The sequence below is a fragment of the Ambystoma mexicanum genome, chromosome 1p, assembly GCF_040938575.1.
Source record: "Ambystoma mexicanum isolate Mex_15411 chromosome 1p, UKY_AmexF1_1, whole genome shotgun sequence".
NCBI lineage: Eukaryota > Metazoa > Chordata > Amphibia > Caudata > Ambystomatidae > Ambystoma > Ambystoma mexicanum.
The window spans coordinates 1,492,691,255-1,492,709,229 of NC_090921.1; the positions used below are offsets into that span (position 1 = coordinate 1,492,691,255).

At 44.1% G+C, this 17,975-nt stretch overlaps 1 protein-coding gene across 4 annotated transcripts in view; it reads right to left on the reverse strand.

Annotated features, from left to right (window-relative positions):
• The window catches only part of PPOX (protoporphyrinogen oxidase), an 867,939-nt gene that overhangs the window by 178,352 nt on the left and 671,612 nt on the right, over positions 1-17,975 (reverse strand). For all 4 annotated transcript variants that reach the window (XM_069607175.1, XM_069607174.1, XM_069607177.1 and 1 more), the window contains exon 7: positions 17,141-17,331. In XM_069607175.1, coding sequence (XP_069463276.1) covers positions 17,141-17,331 — 191 coding nt within the window. The remainder of the gene's footprint in view (positions 1-17,140; positions 17,332-17,975) is intronic.

A 17,975-nucleotide genomic window follows, 5' to 3' on the forward strand; every position in this document is an offset into this window, starting at 1 on the left:
CAAACTTTCTTTACTTTATCGAAATTGAAGATTTTCAACTGTGCGTGGGATTTGACTTGACCTGTTGCAGGACCACTTCCATTCACATTTATTCAACTGATCTCCCTCTGTTTGGCTCCGACCAACTTTATCTACTTTAATCACTTCTTAGCTGGGTACCTCACAGAGACCTTCGATTGAGCACCCACGCAGTACCAGACCAGGTATTGCAACTTGCTTTAAAGTTCAATTACTCATCAGCAGTTTAACTTCATTTGGGTCTCTTATTACACACATTTTAACAATGTTCATTCCAGTGCTCACCATACAATGTTGCTGCTTGCAACCTTGGCTTCAACACAGACCGGTCTCGTATCAGTCTCTCCAACTCACTGGCTCACTTTCACTGAAGCAGCTTTATTCTTGGAGCCAAGGACAGTACCACAGTGGTGGAGATTCTCCCCGCCTTGGTCACTGACACAGGAGGGCCCTGGGTACCTTTGAAGCACAATGCAGTATTCTTCAGCCTGTCTTACGCTTTCTCTCAAGGTTTAGTGGAAGTAACGGTTCCTTGTCGAAAAGGTCAAGGGCACTTCCCCTCCTTTCGACCCCTTTCTGTTTTGCCGTCTTTCTCCTTTTGTTAAACTGACATCTTGGAACTGCTGTTTCCTTGTGTGCTTTGCCTTGCTCAGAGTGTGCTCTCATGCTCTGCCTTTTATCCGTGTGGGGAAGTGTAATGGAAGTCAGGTGTGAGTGATTGTCGATAATTGCCTGACCTCGCCTGACCACAGTATGGGGACATGTCAGGTACACGGCTCAGGTGTTCGTCTGTTTTCCCTTAAAGCAACCTCTCAGTAATAAAGTGTTTGTGTTGTAAAGGGGTGGGGTAGAGTTCCTAAATATCCTACAGGGCAGGATGGGGTAAAGGTGTTACAGGGAAGAGGATACCACATTTCACCATCCGGTGTCCCACAGCCACTCCCTGAAGACCCCTCACCCAGGTGATCCTCCTGCACTGGTCCACCCCCAGGAACTGGATCCAAATGCGATGGCTGTGTCCTGGCCACCTGGATAACATATCCCCGGGGACTAGTGGGTGAGACACCTTCTGGTTTCTCACAGTAGTTAGCAACAGACACCCTTCATCCTCCTTTGCGAGAGGCTAGCTCTCTTGAAGGCCAACAAAACACCGGAGGAGTGTGCAATCTTCTTCTGTGCTCGGGCATCTAAATTGCAACCGTTAATGCCATACATAACACACCCGGACGAATCAGGTTTCCTTTTTGCACTACCTTATTGAACTTGAGGCGCCTATTTGGTGTTATATCGCTAGTTGATGCCAATACTGTGGCGGTGTCATTAGACATTGAGAAGGCCTCTGACTTGATATCTAGGGATTTCCACTTCAATGTAATAGAAAACAATGGGTTTGGTACCTACACTGTATTCTTATTTGAAGTATTACATTGTTATAATGTCAGCCAGAAGCTAGAATTAAAATAGGGAATATCTACTCTTCACCATTTGAGTTGGCAGGGGAACCAGGCAAGGTTTCCCCCTGTTTCCCCTTCTCTTTGCACTAGTAATTGAGCATAGCTCTCAACCATTTGTGCTGCAAAGGCAGGTGAAATCACCCGATTTTGTTTTTGGCGGGTGAGACGCCCATTGGAATGAATGGGCGTGCAGGAGGCTTGGCGGGTGATTCAGCCCTTTACAAGGCGGGTGACACCCGCCAAAAGCGTGTGAGTGGAGAGCTATTAATTGAGCCTTTGGCAGATCTTCTCAGTCACAGGCACCAAGGTTTACAATTGTATGCAGATGATACACTCTTGTATATAGGCAAGCCCGCTGTCCACCTACTTTCAATTATGTTGGACATCAATGAGTTTGGTAGCTACTCATGCCTAACAGTAAACTGGTCTAAGTCTGAGATGCTTCCCCTTAAGGCCAATACAACTAAGCTGCCAGATACGGCTGGCCTCAGGTGGGAGCCGCAGGCAATAAAATATCTGAGTGTAAAAGTCTCTAGAGAGCATGCCACTTCATTCTCAGATAACCTATGTACATACTTTGCATCGCTAGTCAAAATTAACCAAATGGAGATCCCTAGCTATCTCTCTTAAGGGCAATATAACCTTGCAACCTGAAATGGATGCTGACAGTGTTCCCATGAAGGTCTCCCTTGCAGCATGGAGCGATATCATAAACACATAAATGTTCAACAATAATAAACTCTGCCTGGGGCATGATTGACATCCAGCCCACATTAGACAAGGTTCTTAAGGCCTCCTGGGAAACGGCAAGGTTCTGTTTTTTGAGGGACCTCATTCATAACCTGAGTTTCTTGACATTGGTGGGGGCATGTGGGACCCTGCCGGTAGTGAGTTGGTCTTGCTACAACACTATCGATTAAGGTCAGCACTTGGAGCCAAATGGTTATCCTTTCCACTGCAAACAGATTTACATCCCTGCATCGTGTTTTCTGTAAACTCAGACTGTCAGGGACCTAATATCTGCCTTTTATAACATAGTACAACTGAATGTCTTGCCGGATTACAGTTCATGTGATAAATGGGCAGTAGATCTCCAAATACACATTGCAGATGATGTGCGCAGCATGCATGTAGTAACCTTACCAAGAGGTGTCATATAATTCAGTTCAGTGCAACTTTATTTCGGTATCTAGTACCAAAAAAGACCAATACAATGCATTTCATGTTCAACACATCTTGGTGGGTGCGGAAAGCAAGTACCGTCCTTGGAACAGATGGGAGTTTGGTGTTCAGGTGGCCATCTTCGCCACACCTATTAGTGGTCTCTCCCTGTGATATTTTTTAAATGACGTCCCAGCTTATTCATCCTGATCAGTGACTGGTCTTAATGCCCCGTATCCTTAGAACGTGCATCCCCATGTGCATCTCCACACACCCTCCCTCAGAACTGTTGAATGGTCGAACATCTTGTCCCCCTCTTGAATTCAGTGCTGCTAAAGCCACTTCTCCTCGCTGTAAAGTCCCCGCGGCCACCAAAGTTCTTTATTGCTGTGACATGACGCAGGCACCAATTCAGAACATCCAGATCAACATGTACCCAGTTGCTCTCCATTTGCACCTAATATGGGTGAGCAGTAACTCGGGCGATACGGACACGCAGTGTGCACCTCCGCAACTCCATTAGCACAGGCCTACAAGGCTGTGAAATGAAGCGGCTCAGTGTCACAGCTCGTCGCAGCTTGCTCCATGCCTAAATTGGCTACCGACATTGTCAAGGATGATAGCCCTAATCAAATCTTCTGTGAAATCAACTTTAGAACCACTGCTCACGTAGCATTTTTGGCTGAAGCAGTGTGGACCCAGTGGAGCTAAATCCTGATGCTGCTGCACTAGCCCTCACCCATCAAGTTAACCAGACACTTTATATTGTACCCCAGCCCACCACTGTATGCCTAGAAGACAATTTTATTGCTATAAGATTCCTCTTTCAATATAGGAGTTTATGCCTTACAGATCCTAACCAATTAAAGGTTATGAAATGTACATCTCTGTCCAGTTTTTATTGGACCAGTCACACGGTCCCACAGGACCGTTTTGTGGCTCCTGATTGGCCCGATTGCATTTGTTCAGCCTATGTCTGGGAAATAGGTAAAGAAACAGCCAAACTGATTAGTTTGGGGACTGGGAAATGTTTCTAAACGGCTGCCATTGTGGCAAAAGGATTTTGTGCAGGGTTGGCAAAAATTATTTTAAGTGCTATGTTGCAGCCTCCCTGTGGGGTACCTCAGGAAAGGTCTGGGGGAGAGGTCACAAATATTTCCCAAAAATGCTTAATAAACATCTCATTTTGTTGCGAGTCCAGTGGGTTCTTTTCTGCAGGTCCTGAGCAAGGTCTGCAGGTTTGGGAAAATTATTTGACACACCTGGAACCCACAGACATGGTCTATGGGTTAGTGGTAGCCCGCATATCAGCCATTAAACGGTGGATGCCACTGGCTGGGTTAAGATTTCTTTAAGAACCACACATTGTTAATTTGCAAGGGGTGGTGTTTTGCATAGTGTCCTATTACCTAATGTTTTTGCATGGAATTTCAAAGGTTTAATAGAAACATTCTTTAAACCAGGCTTACTGTATTACAAGAAGAGAAAATCATCAGAACCAACGTATAGGTTGTTACAGCAAGCATTATCAAAAAACCTTTCTACCCATTACCCTAATGCACAACTCCAATCTCACAACCAGGAGGAGAATAAAACATTGGATACTTTCAAAAAGATGGAAGGGAAATATCCATAAACAGAGGCAGGTTTGATCTTTCAGTGTAGTGGTGTGTTCACAATTCTGCAAGACTAAGAGCTAGACACCTCCTACGGCAGGACAATCAATGACGAGGAATTAATTCCATTTAGACCTTGTCAAATTTTGATATGCATTTTTCAAGAGCAAGGATATTTTTACAATAATAAAATTATCCAAATTGTAGTCAACCGTGCATTTTCCAATACCTGATTTCCTTATGTCGTATCAGTGTCCCTGCTAAGCAGTTTGGTGATATATTGATAAGAGGAGACCCCTAGTGGACTCTTGATGCTTGAATACATTTTTCAAAAGGTGTCAATGGTCTACTCCCTCCTATATTAACAGACCCATTTAAAATTCAGTGTCAGATTTGCAAGTACTGCATACGTTTCATGGATGCCACATTCTGCCTTGTAGGTTCCTTCTACTAAACAGATCACCAATATTTAGGCACTGTGCCTGTATTACCACTTGAGGAGGCCTTCTGTTCAAGCCAGGGTGTAAAACAATAATTCTGGAAAGGGCAGGGAGAAAGGTTAGGGAAAAATAATCAGCTCATACTCTTTTTTTTAATTTATTTATTGTCTGCTTGTTAGGCGCTTATACAATAAGAAAATACTGTTTCAAAGCACCCACAGGGCAGGGAGGGAGCAAGGATGGGAAATGCATTAAAACACAATATTTAAAAGCAAAAAGCAAAGGGCAAAAAAGGTAGAAGGTACGAACCTACTATGCATTGTGAGTATTCAGAACGTGCAAGTGCAGCAAGGAAGAGGGAAGAGGGGCTAAGTGCTGGAGAATCCAAGCTCATGGGTGAGCCACAGATGTAAGTGCTAGGAATGTTGAGTGCTACATGGACTGAGGCCATGGGAGGTGTAAGTGCTAACCTCCAGGGCGGAAGGTGTGCAGCTCCAAGTGCTGTGGATTGACAGGAGCTGGGCAGAATTGTTGTGGGAGGTCAGGCCCCGAGGATGCATAAGGGCCCAGGACACTGATCGCAGCAACTGTGGGATTATCAGAGGAGAGAAGAAGGGTAGGAGGAGGCAAAGAGGAAAGTCTTAAGGAGCTTCCGGAATTTGAGAAGATCCTGCTCAAGGCGCAGAGGGCGGGTAAGGCTTCTTAACTTCTCAGTCCTAATTTGACAGTTATAATACTTTTTACAGAATTTAACTAATTGAGAGTGATGCAGCCCTACAACTCCAGTAGAGCAAGGGTTGGAACCATATATACAAGCCTCCAAATGCCTGCTACATGTAAACCCATGGTTGTTCTAGATCTACCCAGATCTACTCTACCAAAACCACATCAAAATATTTGGGAATTTTCAGACAGCCAAGATCTCCCCTTGGCCACATAAGGGTGCTCTTGTTGACTCTGGGTTTTTGAAATCAAACAGTTTCTTCTGCAACAGAATGATCTGTAAGGGAGGTAAATCAATGGAAGAGCCTCGAACAAATACAGGTATCATGGTGAGATGTTCATTTTAGTTATGGCAATCCTTTCAAGCCATGATAATGCCAGAGACTTCCATTTGAATGGGCTCTCATCAATATGATAAAATAGTGAAGGGTAGTTTTCTCTGTATAAAGATGTAGGCTTCGCATAATCTTCAAACCTATTTTTTAGTTATGCTCATCAGCTCACCAAAAGCGTTACCAGATTTTGAATGAGTTTATTTCCATAGAGACTCTGATAAAGCTTAAATGTTCTGACTCAGAATAATTTACTTTGAAATTTTTGTGTCTTTGGACAGTCACTCAATTTGTTCCGAGATCGCCAGCAAAGAATCGGCTAGTTTAGAGACCATTTGGATCAGGTCTATTGTGAACAAGCAGTTTGTGAGTAGCCCATACCCAATTTATTTATTTTTTTACTTTCTATATTAAAGCACTTGGCATCACATTTTACTTGAACAGGATATGAACCACATAACAGCATTCAGCAGGAAGAAAAGAACATGATGAATCATAGAAATTGGGCCAAAAGAGGCAGATTTTAACTAACAACAGGGAAACAGAATGGCGATGGCGTCAAAGGAAGGCAAGCACACAACACAATGGCTGTGTCAGAGGGCAAAGTAAAAGCGCCCATCACTTTAAGGGGTTTCATGAGCGTGCAGGATGAAGGAGTGAAAGGCTGCCACACATCCCAAGGGTTGCTGCCCACCGGCTGTAAGGACACCCATTGATCTTCATTGTCATTGGCACAAGCAACTGCTCGCAGCTATTGGCTGGATGTCGGGATGGTGGGCTTGAGTCAGTAAAATAGTAGGCACCTCAGTGCTAGTAGTAGACATATACAGCAAGTTTACTCTTGGGTCCCGCTAGGTCATCAACACATGAAAAAGTCAATGCATGGAGGTGGCTTCAATTCTGTTATCAAGTATCAGCGTAGCACATACCTGCTCCTAATACCCACCCAGCCTCGGGCAACTCCATATCATGTGGAGGTAGCCAGGATCGTCTTCCCCGTATCTGGGACAGCAGCCAGTGTTTGCCTGTGAGAACCTGCGTAGTCGGACCAGAGTGAAATGATACCCATGTAGTACCTCGAGTTGTATTAGACGAAGCCGAGAATCGTAGGTTACCTGCATATTCTACCTGCACATGTCCCCCCCAGATCTCATCAGTAATGTCCAAGTTCATGCCCACTTGGACCGGAGCGTATTGAGAGGCGCCGAGACTCGGCTCTGAACCATGCTGTATAAAGTAGAAACAATGCAGCGAGCGCCATGAGCAGATATTATATACCCCAGTACAGGATCGTTGTCAGGTTCCACAGGGAATCCAGCCCACCACTCCCTGAACGCTCTACGTAGGCCTATGTAACGCAGCCATTGCCAGGACCTATGCTGCATAACTGTAGGGACATCATCTACAGTCAAACAACTCCCATCCCGGTACATATCGCCCAGCAAGTGAAATCTGCTCTGTGTCCATCATATCCCTGTAGCAGCGTCTAATCTAGGGAAGGCCGGTATACAATTACATAAGGGTAGGTCGCTATGAGGAGGATAGGGCACTCCTAGAAGCTTCCATATCTTATGCCAGGCCAGTGTGGTCACACTCGCAGGTTCGAAGGAGCAGCTGTCTACAAACCAGGGATGAAGCTCAAGGGATGCGCCTAGCCAATACAACTGAGAATCAGGGGCTGCAACCTCCCCTGGACATAGGGCAGCAACAAGGTGTCCCACTTAAGACACACTGCCCCACAGTGCCATACAAATGTGTTTATATTTCTTTCCAGTTGTGTGAAGAACTCTGCTCCAGGCCATAACCGGATGTTCTGAAAGAAGTAGAGGAGTTTGGGAAGAACTATCCTCATAAGTAAGGCTTTTTTGCCCGCAATAGACAGCAGGCGCCGTGCCCATGTCTGCCGCTTGAGAGTGAGCTGTGCCATGTACTCAGTGTAGTTGCAGGATCATGAAATGGCTTGTAGTCTGGTCACTACAATCACAAGATATTGCATCTCAGATGGAGCCCTAGAAAAACCAAGTAAGTTGTGCAGCTGAGCCACAGTACCCGTGAGGGTGGAAAATTCTGACTTAGTACAATTTACACGCAGACCAGACACCTCCCCGAACGCAAGAACATTGCGCATTATTGGGGCTAGGTGGATCTGAGTGTCTCTGACAGACTATTGCATCACCTGCATACAGGGATATGATCTCAGGTTCACCAGTCATCTGGACACACTGGTGTCTATGTTTGTGTCGAATGAGATCTGCCAGTGGTTCAATAGTGAGGGCGATTGGAGAGAACATACAGCCCTGACGTGTGCCCCTGTCAATGTGTATCAGGGCCAATAGCATCCCATTCGAGAAAATTCTTGCAAACGGTGGCGTGTACAGCAAGCACACCCCCGCTGTGAAGTTGGGACCAAATGTACACTTTTCTAAAGGTGGCTATACATAAATTGCCATGAGACTGAGTCAAAGTCCTTTTGTATGTCAAGCGTGGCCGACCACTGCTGGGGATTCCGGGTTTAGCTATGCAAGGATATTGAAGAGTCGATTCAAATTGAGCACTGTCGACCGTCCAGGTATAAACCTGACTGGTCAGGATGGATTATATAGGACATGTATGGCGTCAGGCCCATGGCTAATATCTCAGCAAAGATTTTTACATCTGAGGGTACAGACCCCTCATTTGTCTGAAAACATGTTATTCCATGTATTTTACCAATAACTCGTATATGCCCTGCAAAGTTCTCTGTGATTAGAGCAAAGAGCTACGTGAACAGCCGGTAATCCTGCTTGGTGATCTGTTCGCATAATATAGCTTCCAGGAACCACAATCTACTCGATTGAATGCTTTTTCTGCAACAAACACTAACAGGGCTGCTGAAAGTATTGATTGGGCTACTTTATTGAAAAGATTCCTGATCTGTCTGATGCCATCAAAAGTATTCCTGTTTAGAATAAATCCTTATTGGCATAGGTCTATTAAAGTGACTGGCTCTAATTTATCCATCAGTATTCTGGTGTGTATTTTCCCCATCAAGGTTAAAAGGTGTAATAGGTCTGTATAAAGAACATCTATCTTGGCCTCAGTATAATAGACATATTAATTCCTGAAGTCAGTGAAATGCCATTTTTCCCTAAAGACATTAAATAACCTAATCAGGGTCAGAACTATGATCCCCAGAAACATGTTATAGAATGAGGCTATACATTCATCTGGTCCTGGACATTTGCTTGGGCTCATGTTTTTTTTATGGCTTCTAACATTTTGGTTTTCTTTATAGATGTTTCCAGCATGCATTTTGGGTGATATTTCAGAGCACGAACATGCAATTCATTCAGAGCATTATATTTAGTTTGCAAAGAAATATCAATGGCATAATGAACTATCCTTTATAAGGCCTATGTGTTCTTGTTGATGTAACTTGTCCCAGAGTTCCCAAACCTTCACAAAAATGGACTTCGCCTATTCACCCAGTCCCAACTTCCAAGTTGAAGGGTGCATGATCGGAGAATGCAGTTACCCGAGTGGAAATGTTAATTAGATTCTTTGCCATTGGGAGAAAACCTTGTTAATCCAGTAGCAGAACTAATAGACGCAAGACTAGAACTTGAATCCTGCATCTAAAGTGTTGGTCTGTTGCCATGAATCAACAAAACCCACGGGTCGTAGTTTGTTTTTTTAGCCTACCTGATAAAGCCGCCAAATGTGGTCCGAGAAGAATCATCTTTAACTGGGTCAGCTACTAAATTAAAATAAATGTCAACAGAAAAGTATGTTGGCCCTGATTAAGAGCATAAAGCCACACAACTATCAGTTCCTTTCCACGGGAACTACCCACACTATGCAGCACATGCCATTCCAAATTCCAATGGAGCCTCATAGCAAGAAAAGGAAAATGCCTTTGAAATAAAACAGGCACTGCAGGTTTCTAACTTCATGTACCTTAATAGGGAAATGCTATTGGCCAAATGTGGTTTGTCTGCAGTGGTCAGTCTGGGTCTCCTAAAGCGAGACTATATCCGGAGATTGTGGAGGATCTCCTTTTGAGGTTAGTTGGAGAGTTGAGCCCCTTCACTTTAAGTGATCAGAGCTTAACCATGATACATTGTGTTAGGACAAACAACTTCAGAAGCTGCACCTCTACCTGTTGGAACCCAAATTGCACCCCGTTCCTCCAGCCACCATTTAGCAAGATAAATATCCTCCTAGGCACCTCTGTTTTTTCAATTGCATCCCCATACACCCACTTGTTCTTCGGTTCTCTCCCTGAACACAATCTCCCCATAATTTGTGTGATCCTCTTTATTCACCACTGTTAGATATGCAGAACATTTTGAATCAAACTCCCTGGACTAACCCCCAGCTACAAAGAAACACAAACAATCTCCTTACAGAAGAGAACTCATTTTGTGAGGAGCCTCTCATATATGCTAGTTTCTCTAAATCTCAAACTTTCTTTCGTCCAAAGAGTTTTCTGGTAAATTGGCCCTCACATTAACAACAGTGCGTTTGCTCAGCAAGAAAAACAAAATAACAGTTATATTGTAAGATGAAGAATTGTAGAGTGATTTAATCAATGAACATCATGCAGTAGTTTCAAGTCCTTCCTTGTCCTATAAGGTAAGAGAGAAGGAACATTTCATGAAGGCAGATTCTTATCCGGCAAAGCTGATCTTGATCTAACAGCCTTTGCCTAGCACCTCCAGTCTTTTTTACTGCTGGTTGAAGGCTAAGGAGGCCACCTTGGTGACAGTTCCACGTCAACATTGTCTGGACTAAACCAAATGTCAACCAATTTTAAAAGCAGTCATTATTCACGGAAAGTGTTACAGTATTCTTAATTTGCAATTTTCAGTTCAAACCAAAATTTAACAGCAACCTGTATTTCATGCGTTTTCTGATAAGTTCCTCTATTGTCGGTTTACATTGTCAGCAACATGTTAGTGCACCTAGTGATTAAGCTGTATATCGCTATTGAGGAAAGTGATCTTCCTCTGTATACGAGTCAACATCATGATCTGGTCCTCAACTACAAAGTCATGTGATTTCTCTTTGCGCTAAGCCTGGTCCTAACTGTCGTCTTCCTATTGTGTGTGCTTGTCTATGTTGATCTAGATCTTTGAATCTTGACCCAGGGCAAGCAAGTATAGATCATGGAAACATTTGATAGTATCTTGCAACTCTGAACCTTTTTTTTTTTTTTTTAGATACTTTATACAAATATTTTCCCACCATGAACAGTTTGCCAAGTCCTCAAACTTATCTTAAAGTTCTTGAACCGAGATTGTGAGAGTTTCCAGCATGGTGGTGAAAGATGCTGGTACACCTTGAATCACTGCTATGTCTGCCTCATTCTTATCGACCAGTGGAAAGATACACCTTTTTCCCATGGATTTCCTCAAGGTCTTTCATTAATCCTTGTCAGGGCTCCCTCTCACACTTTGCTTATTGTTGTTCGTCTTCGCAGAGAAAGCAGCTGCAATGGGCAGGTCAGAGTTTGACCCACTAGAATGCTTTCTTGCCGAGTCATTCTATTTCCGCATATTCCACATCTTCTGGATCCTTCCTCAAACTACCCTTCTTGGTTTCTGGGATGATATATGTTGAGTGCCAGACCTGGTTCTATGTCTTTATCTTGAATATTAAAGGCTGCACCCCAAAAAGACCATTGTTTTTCCAGCTGATTTTGGGCGGGCGCGGACACACACACACGGACACACACACAGGGACACACACACACACAATATTCCCCCTTCACCCTGGAGGCTGCAGTGTGGAGAAGAAGCTGTGCGTCCAGGAAACCGAATCCTGGGGCAGCTGGGGTTGCCTGGCGGCACCCACATCACAGCTCCTCCCCTGGGTGAAATTGGGGAGCCCAAGCCTCTGGGGGAAGGTGGTAAGATCCTGACCGTAGGTAAAAATCCCCTTGTGCTCCTAAACCACGAGAGTTGCCATTTTGGGGAGCGAGCGAATTAGGAGCAAAACAGAAACAGATGCATTCTGGGACTCAAAGTCCCAAACTAACTGAGCTAAAGGCCCGAAACCCGGTTGAGGGCGGCTTAAACAGGTCCAAGCACGGCTGAGGGAGGCCTAAACAGGTCCAAGCCCAGCTGAGGGAGATCTGTGAACTTTTGAGCAAAAAGCCCAAGCCCAGCCGAGAGAGGCCTACTGTGAATACTGAACTAAAGTGAGGTCCGAGACCCGGCAGAGGTAGAACTGTGGAAGTGTGAACTGTACCTATTGAGCGAGGAAAAAGGCCCGAAGGAGCTGCTCATCCAGAGGGGTGGCTGACTAGGCAAAGGAGAGCAAGAGGTCAAAGAACCAGGGGAGAGTCTCCAAGCGAAAGCCTCTTATTTGCCAGAACCAGAGAAGTCTCAGATGCCAAGAAGGTTATGAGAGCCAACCCAGCTGGAAAGAGACTATTGTATCCCGTGACACAAGGTTGACAGCTACCCTCCCGGGTGAACGGCAGAGTTGTGGAGGTACCAGAAGATTGAGAGAGTCACGGCTTTGACTTCAGTTGAAAAGCTATGAAAGTAGCAAGCCTCCCTTCGCAACCGGCGAGTCAAGTGAGAGGATGAAAGACCAGTTTGTGTCGTGGAGTGCTTGCAACAATTGTGTCAGAAGCTGAAGGCAGCGCACAATGAAATATAAAAAACCTGATTGAAGATTAAGCAACATATATGAAAAGAATAGATAAGGCTACAGAATAACCGAGTGATCAGGTGAAGGATGAAAGCCCAGTCGAAGGTCTTGGTAAAATATTCTATGAACTTTGATGTATAAAAAGGAAGACTCAAGCCCGACCGAGGGAAGTCATGACAAAGTGCTAGCAACACCATACAGGAAGAAAGTGAGTGATGAAAAGAGACTTTGTTGGCTTGAGCCCGAGTGAGGAGGGCCATTGCTGAACTATTGAGAGACATTGTCTGCATTTCAAAGAGACTTTGAAAGACAGAACCAGCTGCCAAAGTGTGTCCAAGTGCCAGTGTTCCATCTTCAACCCATGTGCCATATAACGTGGGGAAGGGGAGACATAGCCATACATAACTTGCTATTCTGTCATTTTTGTTCCACATTGATTTTCTTTTGAAAAGCAAATTTACGTATACACATTTTTGTATTAGAGTGAGGGCAGGCATTAGGTTTAGTAGTTTAACTGTTTATTATTTTTTACACAACTGACCAGGACGGTTTTCTTTTTTTATTAGATTGTAGAGCGAGCTCCCATCTTAGGTTTAAGGCCAGATAGGAGTTTCTCCATCCCTTTTACCAAAAATAAAGGTTTTCAGAACTGTTCATATTGTGTCATTCTTTAGTTGTGATACCATGCCTTGCTCACACCCCTGACACACCAAAACACTCAGAAACACATACATGCAGACAGACCCCTTCCCCCAGACCCCTCTCCAACACACTGTCCCCTTTCATACACACATGTACACAAACTTACCTGTAACGCGTCTTCCCCTGCCCATCTCCGTCCACCTGTCAACCCCTGCGCACACTCATGTGCAGCAGGGGTGTGACAGTTCCAATTTAGAAAGACTGCTATTAACAGACTTTCTAAATCTTTTTTTTAATCGTTTTTAAAAAAATGTCCTTTGACCTAGAACGGCAGACCTATGCCAGCACCTCCCGCTCGACACAGAACTCTACATGAACCCCAACAATGGTTTGAGTCGGCACAAAATTAGTTTTTGGGTTTCTATTAGTTGCTGATGTTGCCCCTCAGCCGCCTCACATCCATTCTCAGTAGATGCTGTGGGACGCCTTCTAATGCTTTTCATTCTTCAGATAATGTTGAATCTTAAGGCAGTTTTTATATCACCATCTGGCGAGGGCACTGCAATCACCTGACAAAAAAGCGAAGCCAAACCTCTCTAAAGGTAGGTAATGTGGACAGAGGTACCAGGCTTAACTCTCAGGTAGGGGTAGTAGGCTGCAACAAAGGTACAATTAGTCAACATAGATCTCTTAAAAATCACCACACCGATATACTGAAACATATATACTTTATCTAACTCACACATTGAACTAGCAGGTGAAAATGAGTACTTAGGGAATAATAGACAGTATTAAAAATAATCACAGTATATTCTAACTACAGCAATGACTCTAAAGGACTCTCCAAAACCAGAGGTAGGAGTCCAACATAAATAACAGGGGTTGGGGAGACCAAAGGAATCACAAAACCTAACATGCAGGCAGTCCCCCAATAGGCCTGCACAATTTTGTCTTGCCCTAAAGACGACACCCAACCCTGGCAAATGTGGAAGGCCATAGACCTGATGGTCAGCACCTAACACATGTAGGTATGGGAAGGGACATCAACGAAAACAGACAGGTTTAACAATGAGGAAGCTATGCTAAAAATCCCTAAGGCCCACAACAATACTGAACATTAATGTGAATTAATGTTCAGTATTGAAAATGCAAATGTGCATCAGTGCGACATCAGGTAAGTTGTTCACAAGTTCCTTCTATTAAGCAACATCAAGGTGATGCATAGGAACAAGATACGAACTCGGGAGCACTGCAGGAGCCCACTGGCTCCCACCACCCAGGGTTACATCTCTCAACTGCCTGGCCTGGAACCGCACTCGTAAACAAACCTTCCAGTCACCCTCTCAGCATTCCCCAGTGACCTCATACATTCCATGCATTTAAGCAAGCACTATATAACAAAAACAAAGCCTCCGGGGTTAGGAAACAATTTCAAACCAAAGCAAAAGGCTTTCAATAATTATTAGAACATTTTAGCAACAGTTACAGTTCTTCATTTCATGGAAAAATATGTAGTTACCAAGATAGCCACACATGTTAAAGCTAGAGTCCTATTGGAGAAATGAAGATGACTTTAAAAAGAGATAGAAAATCAAAGGTAAGTACCAAAACTATATTACTTTGTCCAGGGCTCACTGATCACTATGGAGATCTGGTAAAAATGTCCAGAGACAAGTAAAAACCCCAGAATTAGTTTAACAGAGTTCCAGAGAAGGTTCAAAGTTCCATAGGAATGACTGGGAGAAGAGACTATGGGCAATCCACTTTAGTGGAAGTCACATCTACCAGACAGGTGCAGGATTTGTGGCAAGCAACCCCAGAGTAGGCCAGAAAAGACTCCAAAGAGCTGTTTCAGAGGTTGAAGAAGGAAACAGCACCAGGGGACGATGCAGCAGAGCAGGAGGCCCCACCAATAGACATCTATGTGAAACGCGGAAAGACTTTAATCCAAAGACTCTCTACCCATATCAGCGGGACCCCTGAGGGTTAGTATCACAAATAATCACAGCACCCTAGTATGCAAAGGTAGGCAACAACATTGGTGTTTCTGCAAAAATGGCTTCAGCAGCACGAAAAAACCTGGTAAGTACATGGTTTGTTTCCACAGGTGCGGTTTCCAGGATTCGGTTCGCAGGAACTTGCATCTGGAGACAGCAACCCAGGAAAGGAACAAAGGCTCTTCCTACGTCGTCTACCTTCAAGATAGGACCAGGAAACTTAGCAAGCAAGACTCCAGGAAGAGGTGGGAGTGTGTGCAAAGATGGCTCCCGGTGGCTCGGTGTACAAAAGATAAAATCAGTACAGCAGCAAACAATACCATGATGGAGACAATGGCTAAAGACATGCTCTGACTTCTTAAGCCCAAGAACTGGGTGGGTGGGGAATCCCCAAAATTTCTTTGGAAACCAGCAGCAACACACAGACAAACGGATGATCATTGCAGGAAAAGGCAGTAAATGGCCCAGAAAATGGTTCCAGAAGAGAGGGCCCGACCCAGCAAATGTGGGAAGTCAGAAGGAGTCTTCAAGAAACCCAGACTGAAGTTCCAAATGCAAAGAACCCGAATTGGGAAATGCCCAAACCACTGCACTTAGTAAGTTTCACAAAGTGAGGGCTTTATAATGGCAAAAACGCAAAGCCGGTTGGCAGACATGCCACTTCCAAGTTCCAGGAACAAAGCACCAAGAGAGAGAGAGAGAGAAGCAGGAGGAGGACAAAGCATAATTACCCTTACAGAAAGGGGCTAGCAGAAGCCAGGCGGTCAAATCACTAAAAGTGGCAATGGGCCAGATGACCAACCATCCTGGTTGTTCACTGGAACAGACCCTTAACAATCCCCATCCCTACAGGAAGTCAAAGGGAGGGATGTGGGCCAACCCAGAAAGGACCAATATGGAGGCTGCCATTATGAGCTCACAATGAGCCCACATGGTCAGAAGGGACATTGTAGGCCACCCCATGATCACCCTGAACAAAGGAAGCCCTTAAAAAGAAAATGGCCAAGAGCAGCATTTCATAAAATACATTGAAATCTCAACGGCTACCAAAGCAGTAAAATTGCTTGCTCTCCTGGTGAAGCCAAAACTGAAGTCTAACTGCCACCAACCTACTCCTTTAAACCTGTGTACGGTGATAGAATCACCCTAGGGCAAACATGGGGAGCCTGAGAGGCAGCTCTGGGACAGAGCATCTTAGAGGCAACCCAATACCATATACCTTAAGTAAGATATAAAGCGTCTTAATAGCAAGAAGATTTCAGGAGAAGTACCTCTGGCCACCAAAAATAAGTCAATGAACCAAAAATCCCAAGGAAAAAGGTAAAAAAGGTGGCCCTATAATGCCCAAAACAGGAAAACCTGGCTTAACATTGAGTCATGTGGCATCACAGAGAGGTAGCCAACTCATCAGGGGCTTCCTATTTAGAAACTGTGCCCAGTCACCTCTCTGCCAGAGACAGGAGTTAGGGGGATCACCTCCTCAGGGCCGCTACCATTTTTGCAGAGGGTCAATATGAGCCTGGTTCATGACAACATAACAGGTGCCCATATCAATTTGGCCCAAAAGGATATTTGTGGTTCAAGTTAACCAGGGAGCCCACATCATTAATTAGCTCAAGCAGGAAAGGGGTGAAGGTCCTACAGAAGACCTGGATCTCTCAAAGTGCCTGGAATATCAGAGGTGCCACAGTGTCTGCATCGGAATCAGGTAATATTATCCCCACCAATAATATCGCCATATGTATGGTCGTGGGGTAAAGCCATAGGCGATATTAGTGGGGATAATGTATGGGTTTATTGGGACCGGGGGTTGCAGCGGTGTCCCTCCACTCCATTAAAACAATTATGGGGGTTGCCGGGGTGTCCCCCGCAGGTTCCATGGCTTAATATCACTGAAAAATATGGCACTATTCTTGTATGGTGATATTTATGCGGGGATATTAACACATGGAACCATCCACTCTTTGTAAACAAAACCTAGCCATATTGTCCCTTCATGTTTTTGTTTGAAATGTCTGTAGGAACAGGTTTAAAGGTCGGTGGATTTGAGATTTAGCAATTTATCTTAGGTTTTACAACACTTCCTCTTAATTCTGTGTGCCCTGTTGTGTTGCCTACCTTCCAGCTGTTGTCTGAGGTTCTGTCCAGTCCAGTTAAGGGAGTATCCTTGTGAATTTCCACCCCCCTGTGGGTCAGGAAGTCCTCTAGAGCTTCTGGCAGCATCTGCATACCTTGTCGGAGAGACCACTGGCTCCATCTCTCTTCCTTGGCTTTGCTTATCAGTTCTGAGTCCTGCTGGGAATCATTTCCTACAGAGCACAAAAGGCAAAGGAACAAGCATCTGACATGGGTGCTACTGGCAATAGGGACACCATGCTTAATCTTTGCAATTTTGATTCGTTCATCTCTTGAATAATAAGACATTTTCCAAATGTGTCAGAAACGCTGGTAAAACATACATAATTAGCAGCAGGGAGCGCACATCCAGGGTTTGCTATTATTTCTGAAGATGACCAACAAAACTCATGAGAGCAAATAACAGCAAAGGAAGCAACTTGCTGCTAAAACAGGAGGACAAATATTTGATGGTGTTGAATACATAATTTTTTTTATCAAGCAATGCTCTTAAAATTCAAATTATGATTTTATCAGACAATATTTTTTTAGAACACAAATGACTTAATTTGTGTTATAGCAACAACTTCACTGCAAAAGGCTTTCTTTGTTAATATTAAATGAACCAAAGTGCTGCAGTGCTGAGAGACAAGGGATCTGTGGCTTAGGCATGAAGATCGCAATTGCAGCCTCAAGCTTTATTCTCTTTCTCCATCTTTACTTAACAGTTATTCCAAGAATATCATAAAAAAGAAACATTCAAGTGAGAACAAAGTATAAATAACCATATACATATCATTCCATCAAATAGGCTAAGCAGAACACAAAATAACATCAC